The 19972-nt window shown below is 46.9% G+C and overlaps 1 protein-coding gene across 2 annotated transcripts in view; it reads right to left on the reverse strand.

Moving 5' to 3' along the window:
* Positions 1–666: 666 nt before the first annotated feature.
* The window catches only part of LOC136333649 (T-cell immunoglobulin and mucin domain-containing protein 4-like), a 49199-nt gene continuing 29893 nt past the window's right edge, over positions 667–19972 (reverse strand). Inside the window, exons 6-10 of one of the 2 annotated variants that reach the window (XM_066273110.1) lie at positions 14458–14501; positions 12919–13012; positions 11598–11637; positions 10153–10276; positions 667–856 (exon numbers count right to left, since the gene is read on the reverse strand). In XM_066273110.1, coding sequence (XP_066129207.1) covers positions 10192–10276; positions 11598–11637; positions 12919–13012; positions 14458–14501 — 263 coding nt within the window. In that variant the 3' untranslated portion in view covers positions 667–856; positions 10153–10191. Of the gene's footprint in view, positions 857–8173; positions 10277–11597; positions 11638–12918; positions 13013–14457; positions 14502–19972 lie in introns of those variants that run through there. The other variant, XM_066273109.1, reaches the window with a different exon arrangement.

Below are 19972 nucleotides of genomic sequence, written 5' to 3' on the forward strand. Positions count from 1 at the left end.
GAGAGTGGCTTTGGCCAGTTGGCTCAGTGGTAGAGCGTTGGTGCAGTGTGCAGATGTCCCAGGTTAAATTCCCAGTCAGGGCACACAGGAGAAGTGACCATCTGCTTCTCCACCCTTCCCCCTCTCCTTTCTTTCTCTATATATCTCTCTTCCCCTCCTGCAGCCATGGATCAGTTGGACCAAGCTGAACCTGAGCCTCTGAGGATGGCTGCATGGCCTCACCTCAGTGCTAAAATAGCTCAGTTGCTGAGCAACAAAGCAACGGCCCCACAGGGGGCTTGCTGGGTGGATCCCAGTTGGGGTGCATGCAGGAGTCTCTTTCTCTGACTCCCCACTTCCCACTTAAGAAAAAAAAGAGAGAGAGAGAGAAAGCAAGAGAAACATCAATTTGCTGTTCTATTTATTTCTGCATTCATTGGTTGACTGTTATATGTACCCTGATTAGAAATTGAACCCACAGCCTTGGCATATTGGGATGATGCTCTAACCAACTGAGCTACCCGGCCAAAGCCCAAGATTTTCAAGCTCTCCAAAACGAGAACCACAGATCAAGGGTGTAAGAGTGAGACAGCACTCGATCACCAGATGTGCAGGCTTTATTAGAGGAGAAAGACCTGCCAGGGCACTCCTCCAGGAGAAGTGCACCAGGTTACAGACTAGGGGCGAGTTATATAGTGTTTGGGAGAGCCTGAGGGGATACTGAGGCAAAAGTCCTGGTATGTCCGGAATGCTCCTCCTTGGGGGGCTTCGAGCATGTGGGTGTTGAATCAAAAGTCCTGGTGTGTCCAGAGCCCCTCCTTGGGGCGGCTTGTCAGCTTTTTGGAATTCCTCTGTCTTAGTCCAGTAAGGATGAGGTCTGACAGATAAGCAGAACATCAAGAGGGCAGTTTGGAATACACATATCTATCAAAAGGATGAATGCACAGCTTCTGAGATAGACTGGAAGCTTGCAGATTCAAGGTTCCAGTTCTCCAAGTGCACTGGAGGTGTCCTCATTGAAGGATACACTGGCCCTGGCCGGTTGGCTCAGTGGTAAAGTGTCGGCCTGGCGTGCAGGAGCCCCGGGTTCGATTCCCGGCCAGGGCACATAGGAAAAGCGCCCATCTGCTTCTCCACCCCCACCCCCTCTCCTTCCTCTCTGTCTCTCTCTTCCCCTCCCACAGCCGAGGCTCCATTGGAGCAAAAGATGGCACGGGCGCTGGGGATGGCTCCTTGGCCTCTGCCCCAGGCGCTAGAGTGGCTCTGGTTGTGACAGAGCGACGCCCCAGAGGGGCAGAGCATTGCCCCCTGGTGGGCGTGCCGGGTGGATCCCGGTCGGGCGCATGCGGGAGTCTGTCTGACTGCCTCCCCGTTTCCAGCTTCAGAAAATACAAAAAAAAAAAAAAAAAAAGAAGGATACACTGGTCCTGCCAATAAATTTCAGTAAACATACACTTGCAACACTAAGCTTGCTGGGGCTGGGGAGTGAATTAACAACAGCGCCTACCAGGTACGGAGCACGTACCTGTGCAAGCACTGTGCCAACTGCTTTATTGATTGGCATTGCTATATTTAATGCTTCCTTACGAGAATAGTCCAATTATTACTTCCAATTTCTAGATGATGAAGCAGATACTGAAGAAGCCACCCAGCCCAGCAAGACCAGCCTCAGGGTCTGGGCCAGTTTGACTCCAACACCTGTGCTCTTTACACACACAGTGTTGCAAAATTTTCCAACAATAGTTTTTTGTTTCTTTGTTTTTTAAAGAAAAGAACAAAAGGAAGCCGTGGTGGGAGGCTGCAGCATTAGTTGATGGGAGTCTTTGATTAATGATAAAACATTTCTCACCACTGCGTGCAGGGGTCTGAAGGTGAAACAAGACTCTTAATCATCTTGACCCCCGAACCAGAAGAATCGGCAGGTTGTATCATCTCGTTCAGGCCTTTTTTTTTTTTTTTTTTTTTTTCATCTCAGTGAAGAAGAGCCTGAGATTGAGTTTGGGAAGAGATTGAAATCCAAACCTCAGGGGTACAGATTACAGTGACGTGGAGGCATTCCAACTCAGGAGAAAAATAGCTAGAACTCAGCGAATGGAGCTGCTGAAGGGAGATAAGGGCTTCGCAGAGGGAGCAGCAGCGAGGGGAGGGGAAGAAACAATGGAGGGAAGAGGGAGAAACCGGGCGGGGAACGCAGATAAGAGACAGCATGAGGGCAAAGCCGGGCAGAGGACGGTGGGACCAGGGTTCTCTGCAGGAGAGCTGGGCCCAGACCACTTCTTTCCTCTTTGGCATTTTTTAAGTCTTTTAAGGTATATTTTATTTTTATTTTTTAAAAATGTTTGATTGATTTTAGAGAGAGTTTACAGTACACTGGTCCTGCCAACAAGTTTTAGTAAAGGTACACTTACAACACTGAGCTTACGGGGGCTGGGGAGCGAATTAACAACAGCGCCTCCATGGCTGCACGGAGCACGATTTGCTGTTCCACTCATTCATGTGTTCATTGGCTGACTCAAGTACGTGCCCTGACCGTGGGTCTAACCGCAACTCTGGTGCATCAGGACAACACTCCAACCAGCTGAGTTACCCAGCCAGGGCTCTCAAGATATATTTTTAAAAAGAGGGGAAGAAACCAAATTTGTGGTGTACTTTAAATATTCGATGCTAGTCATTCAGTCTCTGTACTTGAATATATGGCCTCATGTGGAGGTCAGCCTCAACCTGAGGCTCTTTAAGAATGTGACACCCAGGCCCAAAGACTCTTCTGGCTCCATGTCCTTCACAGTCGCAGACAAGAGTCAGAGAACGCCTAATCTTACTAAGGTGATGGGGGGGGGGGGACCTAAAGCTCCCAGTGGTATAGTCTTTTCTATACACAGGAGTAGGATCGTTAAGAAGTCACCACGGTACTGTATACTCCAGGAGAGGCCAGAGCACAGGGGTTAGGGCCCGGGGTTTGGGAGCTGCCCCAGAGTTTGAATCCCAGCTCCACTGCAGACTAGCCTGCTACTTTATCAACGCCTGCCTTCCCTCGTCTGTCAAAGAGGGATCGAACAGGCAACTACCTCATAGAGAGATTGTTATGATTCAATAAAAGAATGCAGGTAAAGTGCTTAGGGTAGTGCTTGACACACAGTAAGTGCTCAGATTGTGTAAGCGATAACTACTCGCCCTGTTATTAGGTCCAAGTGCAAAGCTAGGTGTGCATAGTAGGCACCCCATTGGGATGACTTGAAGCCGTTGGCCTGAGGAGGAGGCAGGACACTTAATTCCAGTCTGCATCACTTACTATGGTGGAAACCCAGTTGCTTCACCTCTCTCTGTTTCCATTGTTCTCCTCTATAAAATCAAGATAGTTTGGGTGATGGGCACACAACGCAATGAACAGTTCAAATGCTAGACAGATGTTTACCTGAAACCTATGTGCTCTTATTGATCAATGTCTTCCCGTTAAGTTTAATCTCTAGATAAAAAAAATAAGTAAAATAAAATGGAGATAGGCCCTTCCTCCTACACTAAGTACTATCTGTTTAAAAATGCTTAGAAAAGTATGAAACAGCATAGAAATGTGGAAGTGGGTATTTCCATTACTCTAATTTCTTTTTTATTTATTTATTTATTCATTTTAGAGAGGAGAGAGAGAGACAGAGAGGGAGAGAGAGGAGAGAGAGACAGGGAGAGAGAAGGGGGGAGAAGCTGGAAGCATCAACTCCCATATGTGCCTTGACCAGGCAAGCCTAGAGTTTCGAACCAGCGACCTCAGCATTTCCAGGTCGACACTTTATCCACTGCGCCACCACAGGTCAGGCCATTACTCTAGTTTCTATCTTTGCTGAACCAACCCTGAAACAGTCTAAATCCAGGTTTCTAATGGTGAGAAGTAATTCTTTAATTAAGTCACTACTTTTTAGCATTCTTTTACTTGCAGCTAAATACCATCTTACTGAGACAATGACTAATTGTGCCCTGAGGAGGCTCTCCCATTATATCAATATTTAGGTCCAAGAGGGAAGATGGTTGACCTTTCTACCAAGTTCCTTGTTCTGCCACAAAGCTTGCCACTTTATCCTTTTCACAGTTGCACCTTAAATGTCACTTATTTCTGCCTTAACATGGAAATCATGATTCTCTTAAAATCTTGGTGTCATCTCATTATCCCTCTGACATCTCTGAACAGATTAGGAGCGCCACCTTGACCCCCAGCCCTTCCTTCTTTGTTTATCTTTTCTGCTTTCTCAGTATTACTTTCTACAGACCAAATACAGGTGGGTAGACCTGGGAGATACTGCGGGTTGGATCCCAGACCATGGCAATGCAGCGAGTCTCTCAATAAACCAAGTCATAATCCTTTTGCTGGTGCTGGGTCTTGCCTTCAACTTATAAAAAAAAAAAAAAAATGCAACATGTGTGAAGTGCAGTAAAGCAAAGGGCAATAAAACAAGGTGTGCCTGCCTTATATCTTGGTCTTAATTACTTTAACGGGCCTCATCCATAGTACTGGAGGCATTTAGGTCATTCTCTAGTGTCCTCAGATCTTCTTGAGCAATGTTACCCATCATTTTGTTGAGCAAGCTCATGTGGGGGTACTAGACCCACATAAACTTGTAACTTAGGCCAAGAGTTTTTCCTGATTCATGAGCAACATGGCTTTCTGGTGCAAAGCTACAGTCCCTGAAGAGGTGGTTTACAAACACTGCTGCCTATTAGAATCTCCCCAGAGGCTTTAAAGATGCCTGAAGGCCCGGTCTTCCCCTGACAGTTAAATCAAGACCTCAGAGGGGAGTCGAGCACGAGTATTTTTTAAGCTGCCTGCATGACTCCAGTGTGCAGCCAAGTTTGAAAATCAGTGCTTTGGATCAGTACTTCTCACTCTTGAACGTACTCGCGAATCACAGAGAGACCTTGTGTAAATGCCGGTTCTGAGGGTCTCGGGTGGGGACTGACCTTCTGCATTCCCAACATGCCCCCCTCTTGATGACAGTCCTGCTGGTCTGAGCCCCTTATTTTATAGCCAGAGTCTAGCACAGTGATTTTCAACCATTTTCATCTCATGGCACACAGAAAGTAATTACTAAAATGCTGCGACACACCAAAAAAATATATTTTTTGCTGATCTGACAAAAAAATAGGTATAATTTTGATTCATTCACAACACGTGGCTATTGTTGTGTTGGCTGTTGTCATTTTTTTATCTGACAATCTAAGGGAAAAGGGGTCAGTGCCTCTGACTAAATAGTCAGGTATTGCACATTTTAAAAATTCTTGCAGCACACCGGTTGAAAATTGCTAATCTAGAACCTAGATTTAGTGGTCTTTTCTAACGCTGGATCCCAACAAATTAATTTCCACTTTGGTCTAATTGCAAAGTCACACACACCCATACAAACGCACACACACATAATCACTGTAATCATGTCCAGAGCAGGGGCTATGAATGGAAGAACTCAGAGGGTTATTGCTTTTGATCCAGTTTAGTTATAAACTTACATTGACCAGCCATCCCAGTGGGCCTAGGACTAAGGGAGTTCCCAGCATCTGGGAGGGACTCTTTTGAGTTTTAAACCTGGGACAAGAGGTCACCTTAGTTATGGTGGTACTTAAAAAAAAAAAAGGCAACCAAGCACGCAAGCTTTGCACTTCCTCATTCTAATTCCTCTTTCTGGGAGTGACAGCCATCACGGGGTCAAGGATGTGCTGGAAAAGGTAGTTCAGGGAAAAGAACTGCTGAGTGGCAGGTTCCAACAAGAGCCTACTGGGTGTGAGGAAGGGCGAGTACTAGGCATCGCCAGATGGACTTAGACACATCCAAGGACAAGTTCATCACCTGGCCGCAGAGTCAGGTGTAGGGTACATGGATTAGCTCTCTGCTCCTGCGTAGCCTGGGGTAACTCATCCCCCCCCCCACACACACACACACACAGACACATGCAGAAACACTACTCCTTCATCACGGATAAAGCATGCAACTCAGACCACCACCTTTCCAGCTCAGTCAGACGGTGAACGCATCTTGTTTTGTGGGCAGCCCCCCCTGGTGCTGGCCAGGCTCCCTCCTGCCGGCATCAGCATTCATCTTATCCGGGAGCAGGTTCCCCCTGGTCCTTTGATTCTCAGAGCTGAGGACTCACAGCGCTTTTATTTCTTTTAAGACGGTGACTTGTTTACAAATCTAAATGGAGCTCGGCTCCAGACCCAGCCTTTTGGTTACAAGTGGCTTCCTCCTTCTGCTCTTGCCTCCAGCCCGGGAGCCCACTGCTCAACTTTCTGTTTTCTTTGGAGAGACAAAGAGCCTCCCCAGCTGCCCATCGCCGCGCTCCTGTTAACCTTTCATTAAGCTGGCTGACAGCTGGCTTCAGCTCTTCGTGAGTTAGTTCAACACATTCCCGTTTCAATGTGTCCCACCTGGCTTCATTACATTTCCTGCCAGGTTCTCCACTTGCCGCTTCCCCTACAGATGCAAATAAGACTCTGAGTAAATAATCTGTGGACAAGGGAAGACTGAACTATAAAGGGGTGGGGGTTGGAGAAGCATCAAAACACTCAGGCCGCCAGGGATCTGGGTAAACAAAAATCCATCTGGGCCCTTCAGGGTGCGGGGTCCTTCTGGCCCGGTTCAAGGCTTGGCTCTGTCACAGGGGCCTGGGCTCAGGTGACCTTGGGCAAATTCCTTTATCTATCTCTACTTCTGTTTTCTCAGCTCCGAAAGCAAGAATTACATGCCTGGTCCATAGGGTGTGCTGTGAGGATTCAATGAGAAATCACCTTGAAATGCTTAGAGTGCCCAGGGCATGTCAAATGCTCCACGAGGGCTGGGTGTTACCTTGGATTCAGCCTAGAAAGGTGAAGGTCAAGGTTGTGGAACCAGGTTGCTGCCCATCCTCCAGGTTTGCGGGCCCTCCACGTAACCGTCAGCTGTTCCAGTCACGTCTCCATCAGTTGTATTTCCCACGTGCGTTTTGTCTCATTTACTTTTAAACTCCTTAAGGGAAGCGAGTCTCTCTCCTGACACCCCCACCCCAACACCACACACACACACACACACACACACACACACTCACACTCACACACATGGTAGATGTTGCTAGGAAGCTGCTGGTAGATGGTTGCCAATTCATCCTGTTAGCACAGAGAGGAAAAGAGGGACAGTCGCATCAACAACCACCTCTGACCAAGGAGATTCAAGGAGACTCTTGGGTATAAGAATTAGATATTGATTAACTCATCATCTGGTAAAACCCAGCCCCTGGACCTTGCGTCTCAGACTGGTCGCCTTGTTCTACACCATGGCCACGTGTTGCTTGCCCAGGACATTATTTTAATTTTGCATGTTAATGCCTTTAAAGTGGACACACCCATTCCACTTGGTTACAGGCCGCATAGCTCCCCACCACCTCACTGGTCTGTCTCAGCTGTCTGGCCTCTGTAGTCATCGGCCTTTGTCACCTGGCCTTCTTCTGGGGTGGGTGGAAGTCAGAGGTCATGGCAGCGTGGAGAACAAGCTGGAGAGGGACCGGAGGGAGGCCGTGGGCAGAGCCCAGCAGCTGGCTGCAGTCCAGGCGGAAAGGAACGCCTGCTTCAGGCGGCCTCTATCTCAACACTCCCCCCCCTTTTGCCGCAGCGCCTGGTGTGGCCACACCCACCACCAGAGCCCTCGTGGGAGGGAGAATCTTCTGGAAATTTCCATCCTCCTGTTAGGGATGATAGCACCACAATCTCTCTCTGAGGTGAACATGCATCCTAGTCACCAGGAGGGCCTGTCGCAACTCAGATCGCTGGCTCCCCCTGTCCCTCCCCCAAACGTTTCTGATTCAGTAGATCTGGGGTGGGAACCAGAATCTGTATATGTAACAAGTTCCAGGTGAGGCCAAGGCTGCCGCTCTGCAGGGCATCGTGGAGAACCAGGGAGCCAGAGCCCTGGTTCCAAGCCCTGGCTGAAATTTGAAACCAGTTGGGGCATTTTTCACAAAATTCAGATGCAAACAAATCTCTTCAAGAGTGGGGCTTTGAGGAGTGAAATAAGCGAATCAGAAAAAAATAAGAACTGCAGGATTTCATACATTGGTGGGACATAAAAGCGAGACTAAGAGACATGGACAGGAGTGTGGTGGTTACGGGGGGTGGGGGGAGGGAAGGAGGGAGAGGGGGAAGGGGAGGGGGAGGGGTACAAAAAAAACTGGATAGAGGGTGAGGGAGGACGATCTCTCTTTTGGTGATGGGTATGCAGCAGAACTGAATGACAAGATAACCTGGAAATGTTTTCTTTGAATATATGTACCCTGATTTATTGATGTCACCCCATTAAAATAAAAAGTTATTTATAAAAAAAATAAAAAAAAGAGTAGGGCTTTGAAATTGGCATTTTTTAAAACTCTCCAGGTAATTGCAACATTCAGCTAAGGTTGGAAATGACCAGGCAGGCGAGAGGTGCCTGGAGGCCGGTACCAGTTCTAACGGACTACCATGGCCCCCTGAAATGCTCCTTACTCTGACCAAGGACTCTCAGAAATATACGCAGGAGGAGACTGAAGGTAGCCTAACCTGCGGGACAGAAAGCTCTCTTCTCTATGGGGCGTAAACCTTCCTTCTGGACGCATCTGCGGTGCTCTGCTCCTGGGTCAGACTCACGCGGGGTGTTTCGCAAGGTGGCGAGGGAGCATGCGCTGAGTTAGGCGGGGCTGTATTGCTGACTCACACGTGGTCAGACCCCGACTGGACGAGGCCGGCTAGACCCACTCCTTTCTCCCGACGAGGAAACTGAGGCCCTGATCCTGACTCTAGGTCCGTTTCCCCCTCACTTCCTAAATGTAAGTCATTTCCAGCATCGCAGGCTAACACAGAGGGGAGCAAGTCAAGCCAAAAAAAAAGGAGCCCCGCACATGCTGCTGCTTGCTCCCATCACCGAAGCCGAGCCTGACACTCTGCTCTAAGCACCAGAGAGGGAGCCAGCAGGCACGCTGCTCTGGGCAGGCCGTTCTCCGGGAGCGCAGCGGAGACGGGGAGTTTTTAGCTGACTGCTGGGTCTGTGTGAGGAATCTATAGGCCATGCCGGTGAAGTAATGAGACTGATTTTTTTTCCCCCTCTCTTAAAAGTAATATCAAGAGAGTAGAAATAGAAAAGGCGGATTCTTTGAAAGACTGATGCTTATCACATTGTTGCTGCATTGCCCTGGACATGCCAGGAGGTAGAACAGGAAATTCCTTTAAGATCTGGTGACTTACCACACTTCTGGCCAACCAGAGGCCTCTCTCACTCTGATGCACATTCTTTCCATTCATTCATTCATTCATTCATTCAAAACTGCTCGCTTTCCTCTCTCCCTGGGTTCTTCATGCTGCTAGCTATGCAAGTTTTTAACCAAGTCTGTTCCCACTGAGGAGCAACCGTCCGTGCATCATACTCAGAGAAACACCTGGACCGCCTTCCTGCCACTTCCATGCGCTGGCCCTGGTTGAATGTCCACTCCGTTCTCCACATTGTGCTCTGATGGACTCGTGGTTGTTTCCAAAATTAAATCCCCCAAGCAAGCATTAAGATGGGACACCGTGGTTCCCTCTAAAGACATTCAAATGTGAACAGAAAGTCATAGAAAACCAAGGAGTTTCACGAGTGAGCCCCGATTACGGTGTGAGTGCACGTCACTTCCTGCATCCCTGATGAAGCGTAGCCCCAGTGCTGCTCACGCCATGCCTGGGCGGGGCCACCCACCTCTGACAGCTGGGCATAAAAGCGGAGATACAAATGCATACAAGGCAAAGGCAGCCAGGGTGGGGGAGGGACCAGACTTGTGTCCCAGAGGCAAGGTGATTTATAGACACATGGGGGTCTCCTTCCAGTAGCTGTAGCCCTACCAGGTAGAAGAGAGATCAGACATGTGTGAGCACCATGAGTTCTACTAGGACTGGTAGGCAGATGCTATCTGGAGACAGACTTTGTTTTACATATTTCTAAGTCTCAGAAGTGCCCTGAGATTGAATAGACTCCCCTGGGTGTGGTAGTGAGCGCGTCAACACCGAAAGTGTTCGAGTCTAACATGGAAGATGGCTTAGCAGTGATGTTACAAGATTAAAGTACTCATAAAACTAAGGCAAGACTGGCCCAATGACCCCAGTGGAATAGATGGGGCTTTGAGGAACAACAACAAACATTCTAAGACTTATTTTGACAATGCTCACATCCCGCCCCTGTCCTCCATTCTAAAACACAGTGGCACTTCATAGTGTGAAAAGACCATCTTCATCTTCGCATCCGTGTTGCATGCCGTCGAGGACATTTTTACTGTCACCAGTGTTGTTCAGCCTACGAAGAGAAAAGAGGCTGATGACAGCAACCACCACGACCAGGAATAAAGGGATGCTGCTAAGTTACAACACGGCTGACCGAGGCTGTAAGAGTTAAAAGGGTTTGGAGTCCATCCAGTCCAAGTTCACAGACAGGAAAACAAGGGATAGAGGGCTTCTGTCAGTCTATTCTAATAAGGGATTTAGAGGTTTCTACGTTAAAAACAAACAAACAAACAAAAAACCCAAAAAAACAAACAAACAAAAAAACCAGAATCACAACCTAAAGGTGTTTATTTACCAAAAACAATCTCCAACCATGACCTTGGAAAGTCACGTCACTAAGCCTTAGTTTCCCTACTTGTTAATATTTGTTAACAGATACAGTGATATCAATACAATTATTAAGTTAAAGGCAAGGTCTTTGTCACAGTTTACACCACATTTTCCCATAAAGGTAGAGAATAGGATAGATATCCAAAACCACTTTCCAGAGACTCTTCAAACTACTATATTTTTTTAAAACCAAAAAACCCTTGTTCTTATGGTCTAATTGGGTAGAGGAAGCAATTTCCCAGGAATGATATTCTATGTGTTTTTTCATTTCTCTTTTCTTTTTTTTGGTAGGGGGGAGTAACAGAAACAGAGAGAGAGACAGAGAGAGGGACTGATAGGGACAGACAGACAGGAAGGGAGAGAGATGAGAAGCATCAATTCTTTGTCACAGCTCCTTAGTTGTTCATTGACTGCTTTCTCATATGTGCCTTGACGAGGGGGGGGGGGCGCTACAGCAGACCGAGTAACCCCTTACTCAAGCCAGTGACCTTGGGCTCAAGAGAGTGACCCTGTGCTCAAGCTGGTGAGCTTGCACGTAAGCCAACGACCTTGGGGTTTTGAATCTGGGTCCTCTGCATCCCAGTCTGATGCTCTATCCACTGTGCTACTGCCTGGTCAGGCTGTTTTTTTCATTTTTCATACTGCTAACTCTCCTCTCCATGAACTCCAGTTTAAGAATATCCTTTTAAAATAAGTTGCCCAGAGTTGAACCAAGAACTTCTAGCACAGAATAGAATGGCATATCACCTTCTTTCTTTTGCATGTCATACTTCTATTAATGCAACCTGCCTGTGCATTTGTGTTTTGGACAACCATCAGTGTTAATTAAGGCAGGGGTTAATGTGAGCTAAATCCCCACATCTTTTTCACCTCTACTGTCACATCTCTCCAACCCTGCATTTAATCAGAACACAAGCACAAGTCATTAAACCACTGAGTAGTATCTAATCATTTGTAACACCTTGTACTATCATTACAAAGATCAGTCATGCAAGATGAATTACCTTGTGTGTTTTCGGAAGCAGTTGGTTTTCATGACTTTCCCTGAAAAGACAAGGCCATAGTATAAGCAGAGTCCTGCGCAAGGACGTTTGAAATGTTGGGTGAAGCCCAGTACTACCTTAGGAAAAGCAGAGGTAGTCTAAAAGTGAGAATATAGGGACAGGCTTTGGCAGGGAACAGCAACTACAAAGTTGCTCCAACACCGCGGGCAATGGGATTAAGCTGCTTCGCATCTGAATCTCCCACGATTCAAGTACTCATTTGGGTTTTAAAACACTTCCTTATGAGACCCAGAATACCCAAAACTTAACATGCCTTTGGAAATTTCCCTTTGCAGTGTTCACTAAGGGCAGGTTTCAAAATCTACAAGTTTCACTATTGTTGCTCAAACAGGCTGAGATGATTACTAGTCATCTCCTCATTTGCTACCTTGAAACAGTTTCTATTAATGGCTACAGTACAAGCCCCCCATTTTATACCTAGACCAGGTGCCACATGCCTATACTTTGCATGAAAACTATAAACTCTTCTTCATGACTCCTTTTTGTAGTGTTCCTCATGGACCAGCTGGAGAATTTAATGACAGCTCTGGACCCTGCCCCTGAAGAATGCAGATAAGAACATACAAGTACTTTTGTACATGGTTTCCAGGGATCCAGTCATCCCCGTTCTGCGTGTGGGCCCCAGGTTAAGAAATCTTTCTGTAAGGCAGCGGTTCTCAACCTGTGGGTTGCGACCCCAGCGGGGTCGCCTAAAGCCATCGGAAAATACATAATGCATATCAGGTATTTACATTCCGAATCATAACTGTAGCAAAATTACAGTTATGAAGTAGCCACCAAAATTATTTTTTGGCTTGGGGTCACTGCAACATGAGGAACTGTATTGCGGGGTCACGGCATTAGAAAGGTTGAGAACCACTGCTGTAAGGGGACAAAGAAGAAAAGCAGGGATCCTTCATGACTCTCTTCCTGGGGCAATCCCAGCCAGAGGAGGAGGCTGAGCGGGGGTTTCCTCCACCCCAAGACACTGATAGCAATAGCTCTTTCCACTGAAGGCAGTAACAAGGATGGAACGAGTTAGGAACATCAAGCAAGAGTCTAGCATCAGGACTGACATAGAATTAGTGTCCAGTAAATGAAGATGTTCTTATTTTTATTTTCTTAAAGAAAATGAGTTTCCCTGTCCCCTCCTTGACCAGGATGGAGACAATGATAGAAATGGGACTCTGGGGGATGGAGAAAAGGGGCAGGAAGCAGAATCACCCTCCTTCCGGGTCCTCCTGGAGTCCCGATAGCTCTAAAGGGCTCCCTGACTCCTTACCTCGAAGGAGAAACGCTACAATCAGTGCACACAGCACCAATCCCAGGGAGGATGCAATGATCTTCAGCAGGAAGAAGCTGTCCACCCCTCTTATCTGATGAGACACAGAGAAGACGATTGGACACTTGTTCCTGAGTGTCGTCTTCACGTGAGTTTCCCGTCCCAACCACACCCTCCAACGACCAGCGGCTTCATGCACCTCGTCCCCTTTTGCCTAATGTGTCTCAAAATCAAAATAAGACAACCTTACAAACCCAAAAAATGTTCTTTCACTTCTGAAAACCAGAAACATTTACCCAGACCCCCCAAATTTTGCTAAGTCTTAGACATCAGGCATGCGGGCTGTGGTCCCAGGGGTCTGAAGGTGGGAGAGAACCGTGCTGTGAGCTGTGCACACTGTCAGATCACGCTGCTGGCCTCCTGCGTCCCCTGAGCTCTCCCCAGCCCTTGCAGTCCTCCCCACGGCTGACTCAGACTTCCAGAGGCAACAGGACGAAAGAGAAAATGGAACTCAATTTCACATTTTCCACCACAGCGGTTCTCAAAGTATAGCCAGGGGACCCGTGACATTAAAATGATTTTCATGAGACATCATTCGCCATTGTGACTGTCATTCTGTCCTGAGATACACAGCAGAGTCTCCCAGAGGTTACACGAATGTGATGCGATGGTCCCTCTCTCTGATGATGGGGTGTGTCCACAGGGAGGAGACCTCTCTGTCTCCTGCGGAGCCAGACACTGAGCTCCGTGCATGTGAAACACTGCCACTTTCCTCACTGATATGTTTTCATTTGGAAAAATAGTTATTTCTCATAAAATGTATGCTGTTTGTGTTAATGCATAACTGGTTTGTTATTCTTATTGTTAAATGAGTAAATATAGTTTTTAATTTCTCGATATTAATTGTTGTAAGTCTGAAAGGGTCCTGACACCACATGTTTGAGCAGCGCCACCTGGCGGGTGGCATCTCGCTCTTGTGGGGGCAAAGCCATATCCCAGCGCCTGGTCCCCAGTCCCGTTCTCCAGCTCAGCAGTAGGGACAGGGCGGCACTCTCTCTCCCAGGAGAGAGGAGAGAGGAAAAGCAGGGAGGGACAGGGGTCCTTCACTCTTCCTTTCTCTGTGTCTATACCGCCTAAAGTTTCTACTTCACGCAGCTCGAATCACTTTTGTAATAATAATCATTAATGACGGGTACTCTGGGAAAAGAAATGGGACAGGGTGGCAGTTGATGAGTCTGCAAGATGTCACTCATCCTGGGCCACAGAGAAAGAACACACAATGGTTTTCCATGTTTTTGTAATTTCGTTCTTTTTGCTTTTCAAAGCACCTGCATGTATAGGAGTAATGAGGAGTAACGACACTAGTGTTCTTCCCACCAAGAGCACGAGGGCGCCGACGCCTTTGCTGGGTCAGAACAGACGCGATGCATTTTGCACCTTAGATGTTATTTGTTCTCCCGGGTTCGTTTCTACAGACCTCTACTGTAGACTTTAAAAATCCCAGTCATACACTTCAACTACTTCCCAAAAAGTGTTTACCTGTTCTGGTTCAACTTCATTGTGCACGAGAATTGTCTCAGAGGCTGGGAAGGGAAAAAAGAAGAAATGTTTGTATTTCCTGCGGGGGAACAAAATATCACATTTTGAAATCGACATTCCAAAGCTTATTTGGAATTTCAGTGGATATGTTTAATCTTTTCATACCATTGTTTCTGGGGTACAATTTAAATATGAATGCTTGTTGTTTTTGTTTGTTTGTTTGTTTGTTTTTTAATCTAAAGCTCATCTGCTAGGTAACATTTTCTCACAGGAACATCTCCATTTTACAGATAGGTAGAGTGAGGTATTAGGCCAGCGAGCAATTGGGTCTAAGTTCTCTGTAGGCCCCAGCAAGGCATTCAAGATTTTTAGGCAGCAGGGACATTTGTCGCTCTACCAGCTAACAAATATTCGCTGACTATTCACGACAAGCTTAGCACTTACGGTGGCTGTTCCATTGACCTTGTCAGAGGGATTGACAGCTTAGTACAGAAGACCACATTTAAACAAATACTGTGAATATTTGAAAAATAGTTGTAATTATGCAAAATTCTGGGAAGAAATAGTATAAGGTATCATAGGACCGTATCATCACGATGATGTGCTGGAGGGTTCAAGGAGCATGTCCTTGAGACCGTGAAGTTGAAGCTGAGGCGTGGAGTCATTATACGTACCTGATAGTTGAGTTCAACAAGGAAATGTACTGAGACACTACCAAGCACTGTTCCAGACACCAATAATGCTGAGGTGAATGTGGCCCGGTCCCACCCTTGCAAAACTTGCAGTACGTTAGAGAAGGGAAACCGGAGGGTTATTTAAGCCTGACAGTCCGGGTGTGATGATGGGGTATACACAGGCAGCTGGAGGGGGTGGGCGGAGGGAGGCACACAGGCCAACATCGTCATTCAGTGGTAACTATTAGAATCAAGCCGCATGAGGACAGGGACCTTCTCTGCCTGCTCAGCAAGGGAACCCCAACACTTCCTGACACATTATTTGTGCTCAGTGAGTGAATTTGAATCTGAATCAAGTTTGCACTGGAGATACTGATGTGTGAGTCATCGGTATCCAGGAAGCCCTCAAAATCCTCTGAGTGTATAAGAAACCCAAGACCTGTGTGTCCAGACAGAGAAGAACCCGCATCCGGGGAGCCCAGCACTTATCAGGTGGGCAGAGGGCGCGAAGAAGGAAGCAGGACAGACAGGCAGGAAAGAAGAGCAGTGTCACAGAAAAGCAGGCAGGAGAAAATGTTCAGGAAAGATGCAAAACTCATATGTGCAATACTCCTGATAGAAACAGAAGGTAAGACCACACGTAGACAAGGCCCGAACGGCGTAAGCAGTTAAGCTAATAATTACTGAAACTGAGCGCTATGTCCCCCAAACTTCCCCGCATGCCAGACGAAAGGAGAACTGCGACGGGGTGTGTAAGGCTCATAATTTGGTACGAGAGAGCTCTCGGACAGCGAGAGCGGCTTGCTGGACGCCTAGGAGCATAAAACTCCGAGGGGGAGGTTGGCATGTTTTTTATATCCTACAACTCAGTTATTATTATTGTTTTTCTCTCTGTTATTATCCCCTAGAGCTGGAAATTGCAGGTAAAAATTCAAAACTCCTACCCCTTTTCAGTCAAAGTCCTGATGAACTATAATCATTTCTGATGGCTGAGCCTGAAATTGAAGCCATCAGAGAGAAGAGCCAGCCTGGGTCGGTTGTTTTGGAGCTAATCTGTATGTTAAATTGGAATCGTCTAACGGGGGAAGACATCTTGCAAACACAAACACTGCTGCATGATACCAAACAGCACTTTTTCTTCTTCTTTTTTATTTTCCTTCGGAAAATGCCAAAAAGCCTCAGTGGGGTGTTGTGCACCAGACAGCAACAAGAAACACAAATCGATGATTCTCTTCCTTGTGAAAAGTAGCGACACTAAGGCAAGGGGGTGTGGATTAGACAAGTCTAGTGGTGTTAGTGCCTGTGGTCTGTGCGCTCCTGGCCCTCACATCCTCAAGGCCCCGAGTTCTGACACAAACACCTTCAGGTAAACGCAGGCACCACCCAAAACTTGCAAGAAAAACAATCCTGAGAGAAGGCAGTTATAGTGGATGGGATGTTGCCCTCTCTGCCCCCATCTCATGTCCACCTAGGACCTCCGATTGTGACCTTATTTAGACCAGAGGGTCTTTGCAGATGTATTAGTTAAGGATCTTGAGATGCAATCACCCTAGATTTATGATAGTCCCTGAATCCAATGGCTGGCGTCCTTATAAGAAGAAAAGAGGACACAGAGAGACATAGAGAAGGCCCTGGGAAGGTGGAGGCAGAGACCGGAGCGATGATGCCAGAAACCAAAGGGTCCCTGGGCCACCAGAAGCTGGGACTACCCCAAGTGCTGATGTGTTGGTTTCAGACTTCTAGTCTCCAGAACTGGGACAGAGTCAGTTCCTGTTGTTTTCAGCCACCTGGCTTATGGTTCGGTTACTGCAGCCCTGGGAAATGAAGATAGGGATTAAAGGGACTTGACCTACAAAGGATGAGACCTGGGGGTAACTGGACTAAGAAAGAATCAGGAAGTAGGGGCTGAGCGAGTACAGGTAAGGAGATCAAACCCAACAAAAGGTTTTCGTCTAACATCTTATTATTACTAACATTCCAATGAACATTGAGTCCTCTGGAGTAACCCTCTGGGGCGGACACTATCCCACCCTGCCAGTGGAAACACTGAGGCTCGGAGGCTTGAGCAACTTGGTCAAGGTCAGAAGGGCTGTAGGTGGTTGAGCTGGAATTTGCACCTGTATGATTGACATCAATACCATGTTCTTGAGGACCTCATTATTCTGGAGCTGAAGCACAGTTGTGCCATGGACAAAGCATGGTTGCAATAAGGATGCAAGAAGAAATGTTCAGGACAATGGTTTGCATTGAATTTAGAGAAAGAGTGGGCTCCAGAACAGTGGTCTCCAAAGAGGGCTTGTGCTGACCGTGACGGTGTAAGGCTGTCTGTCCACTTGTAGGGGGGAAATGAAAGTGTCTGTTTACATTTATTTAAATTTCATCCTTTAAACATTTATTTGGGAGGAATACATTTCAAAATGTATATATTAATATTGAAGGTGTGTATACACAGATTATCAATAAATGTTTTTACTAATAAGAATACATTATTAATCTGGTCTAGAGAAGAAGAATGAATCATTTGTCTCTCAAACAGTTGGGAGACTATGGTAGGCAGAATAATAAGACACACAGGTGTCCATGACCTATTCACCGGAATTTCTGAATACATTACTTTACATGGCAAAAGAGACTTTGCAACATAAGTCAAAGATCTTGAAATAGAAAGATTTATGCGGGATTAGCTACTGTGCCCAGTGTAATCACAAAGATCCTTCTAAGAAGTAGACAAAAATGTGAAAGATAGGGTATGTGATGAAGGAAGAAATCAGAGGGAAAGAGACTTGAAAATGCTACATTGCTGGCTTTAGCGATGGGAGAAGGGGCCTCAAGCCGAGAAATGCGTGTGACTACCAGGAGCTGGAAGAGATAAGGAAACAGATTCTCTCCCAGAGAATCAAGAAAGAATTCAGCCCTGCCCATACCTTGATTTTAGGATGCCTGACTTGTAGCACCACGAGATAACAAACCTGTGTTCTTTTAAGCCACTGTGTTTCTGGTAATTCGTTACAGACACAAAAGGAAACTAACACAAAGATGCTGGTCACTAAGAGCTTCCAAGAGAACAGTGGCTCTGGGAATGGACACAGGGATGAAAGGAAGATTGACTTTTCATTTAAAAATGTTTGTATAGGCCCTGGCCGGTTGGCTCAGCGGTAGAGCGTCGGCCTGGCGTGCGGGGGACCCCGGTTCGATTCCCGGCCAGGGCACACAGGAGAAGCGCCCATTTGCTTCTCCACCCCCCCTCCTTCTTCCTCTCTGTCTCTCTCTTCCCCTCCCGCAGCCAAGGCTCCACTGGAGCAAAGATGGCCCGGGCGCTGGGGATGGCTCCATGGCCTCTGCCCCAGGCGCTAGAGTGGCTCTGGTCGCAACATGGCGACGCCCAGGATGGGCAGAGCATCGCCCCCTGGTGGGCAGAGCGTCGCCCCTGGTGGGCGTGCCAGGTGGATCCCGGTCGGGCGCATGCGGGAGTCTGTCTAACTGTCTCTCCCCGTTTCCAGCTTCAGAAAAATACAAAAAAATAAATAAAAATGTTTGTATGGTTTGTGCCTTTTCCATATATGTATGTTATCTATCTTAAATAAACAACAACAGGAGGATCTTAAAATTAGCCACACTTTCCCAGGTCATGGACTCACCAATACTTCTGATTAACATCAGATTTTCCTACAGAGTGAGAATGAATTTATATATTTTTTTAAAAATCCAAAATATGGACCCCTTGGCATATGGAGTTATCACTGTAAATTAAAAAACTAGTTTGCTGGTTTAATTTTAGGCTTCTTGGGTTATTGGCATTATCAACCAACGGTCAATTCCATACCAACAGGAATCCCCAGTTTGGGGGCTGGTGAAGAAGGAAACTTTATTCAGTGCAAACAGCTCCACAGTGACACAACATGACTGTGGAAACAGCACTGCTGTGGTGCTAGAGTGCAGCTGTGGAAACAGCACGACTGGGTCCTGAAGCTGCCCCGATGGCCGAGGGCCCTGGGGCCAGAACCCGCTTCAGTTAGTCAGCACTGCTCTGCTCTGGTCTGCTCTGGGCTGGGCTGCTCTAGCAACACATCGTCTGTATTTCAGCTCTAGCTGGGGAAACAGTCTTCAGTGGAAAGTGTGCTCTCTGAGCCAGAGGGGAACTTGCTTATATGGACAGAAATCCCTGCTTTGGTTCCCTAATTGGTCTTTCCTCCTGCAGATGAGGACTCCAAATCCTCACAGTTTGATTGATCCAAAGGCATTGTTCTGATTGGTCTGAATAGAGCTGATCTGATTGATCAGAGATGTATAGCTCTGATTGAATGGGAAAAGTTTCAGTCCTATTGGTTGAAATAGGACCCCAGGAACTCCTTTATAAAGGGCTGGCTTGGATGGTAGGAACACGGTACTGGCAGGTAGTTCAACACGGAGACAGGCAGTTTAGGGCAGAGGCCTCTCTGTGAAGTGCAATTTGTGTGAGAGGCCCCTGTGCAGAAATAGCTGCTGGGCTCTGCTTTTTAATTTGAGCCCAGTTAGCCACCAGGAGCCCTTCTTAGTAGATGTCTTTCCCGGCCCCAGGGTTCACAGTATGCATGCATACTTAGGTAAATTGAAATTTCTATAAAACTTGACCGCAGACCTGGGAACACTATGAGGCTCCCACTCCGCCTCTCTTACACTTCACCGTTACTAAGTATTTCTCTTTATTAAAGTCCCCTGGCTGTGCAACCTCGGGCAAAGGACTTGTCTTTATTCATCTGAAAATGTTCATATTTCACCAGTTGATCATTCTATGTCCTTTTTAACCTTTGTATTTTTAAATGACTACAAAGAATTTGACTGACCTGAGAAAATTATCATTA

Source organism: Saccopteryx bilineata, chromosome 4 (assembly GCF_036850765.1).
Source record: "Saccopteryx bilineata isolate mSacBil1 chromosome 4, mSacBil1_pri_phased_curated, whole genome shotgun sequence".
In the NCBI taxonomy this organism is placed as follows: domain Eukaryota; kingdom Metazoa; phylum Chordata; class Mammalia; order Chiroptera; family Emballonuridae; genus Saccopteryx; species Saccopteryx bilineata.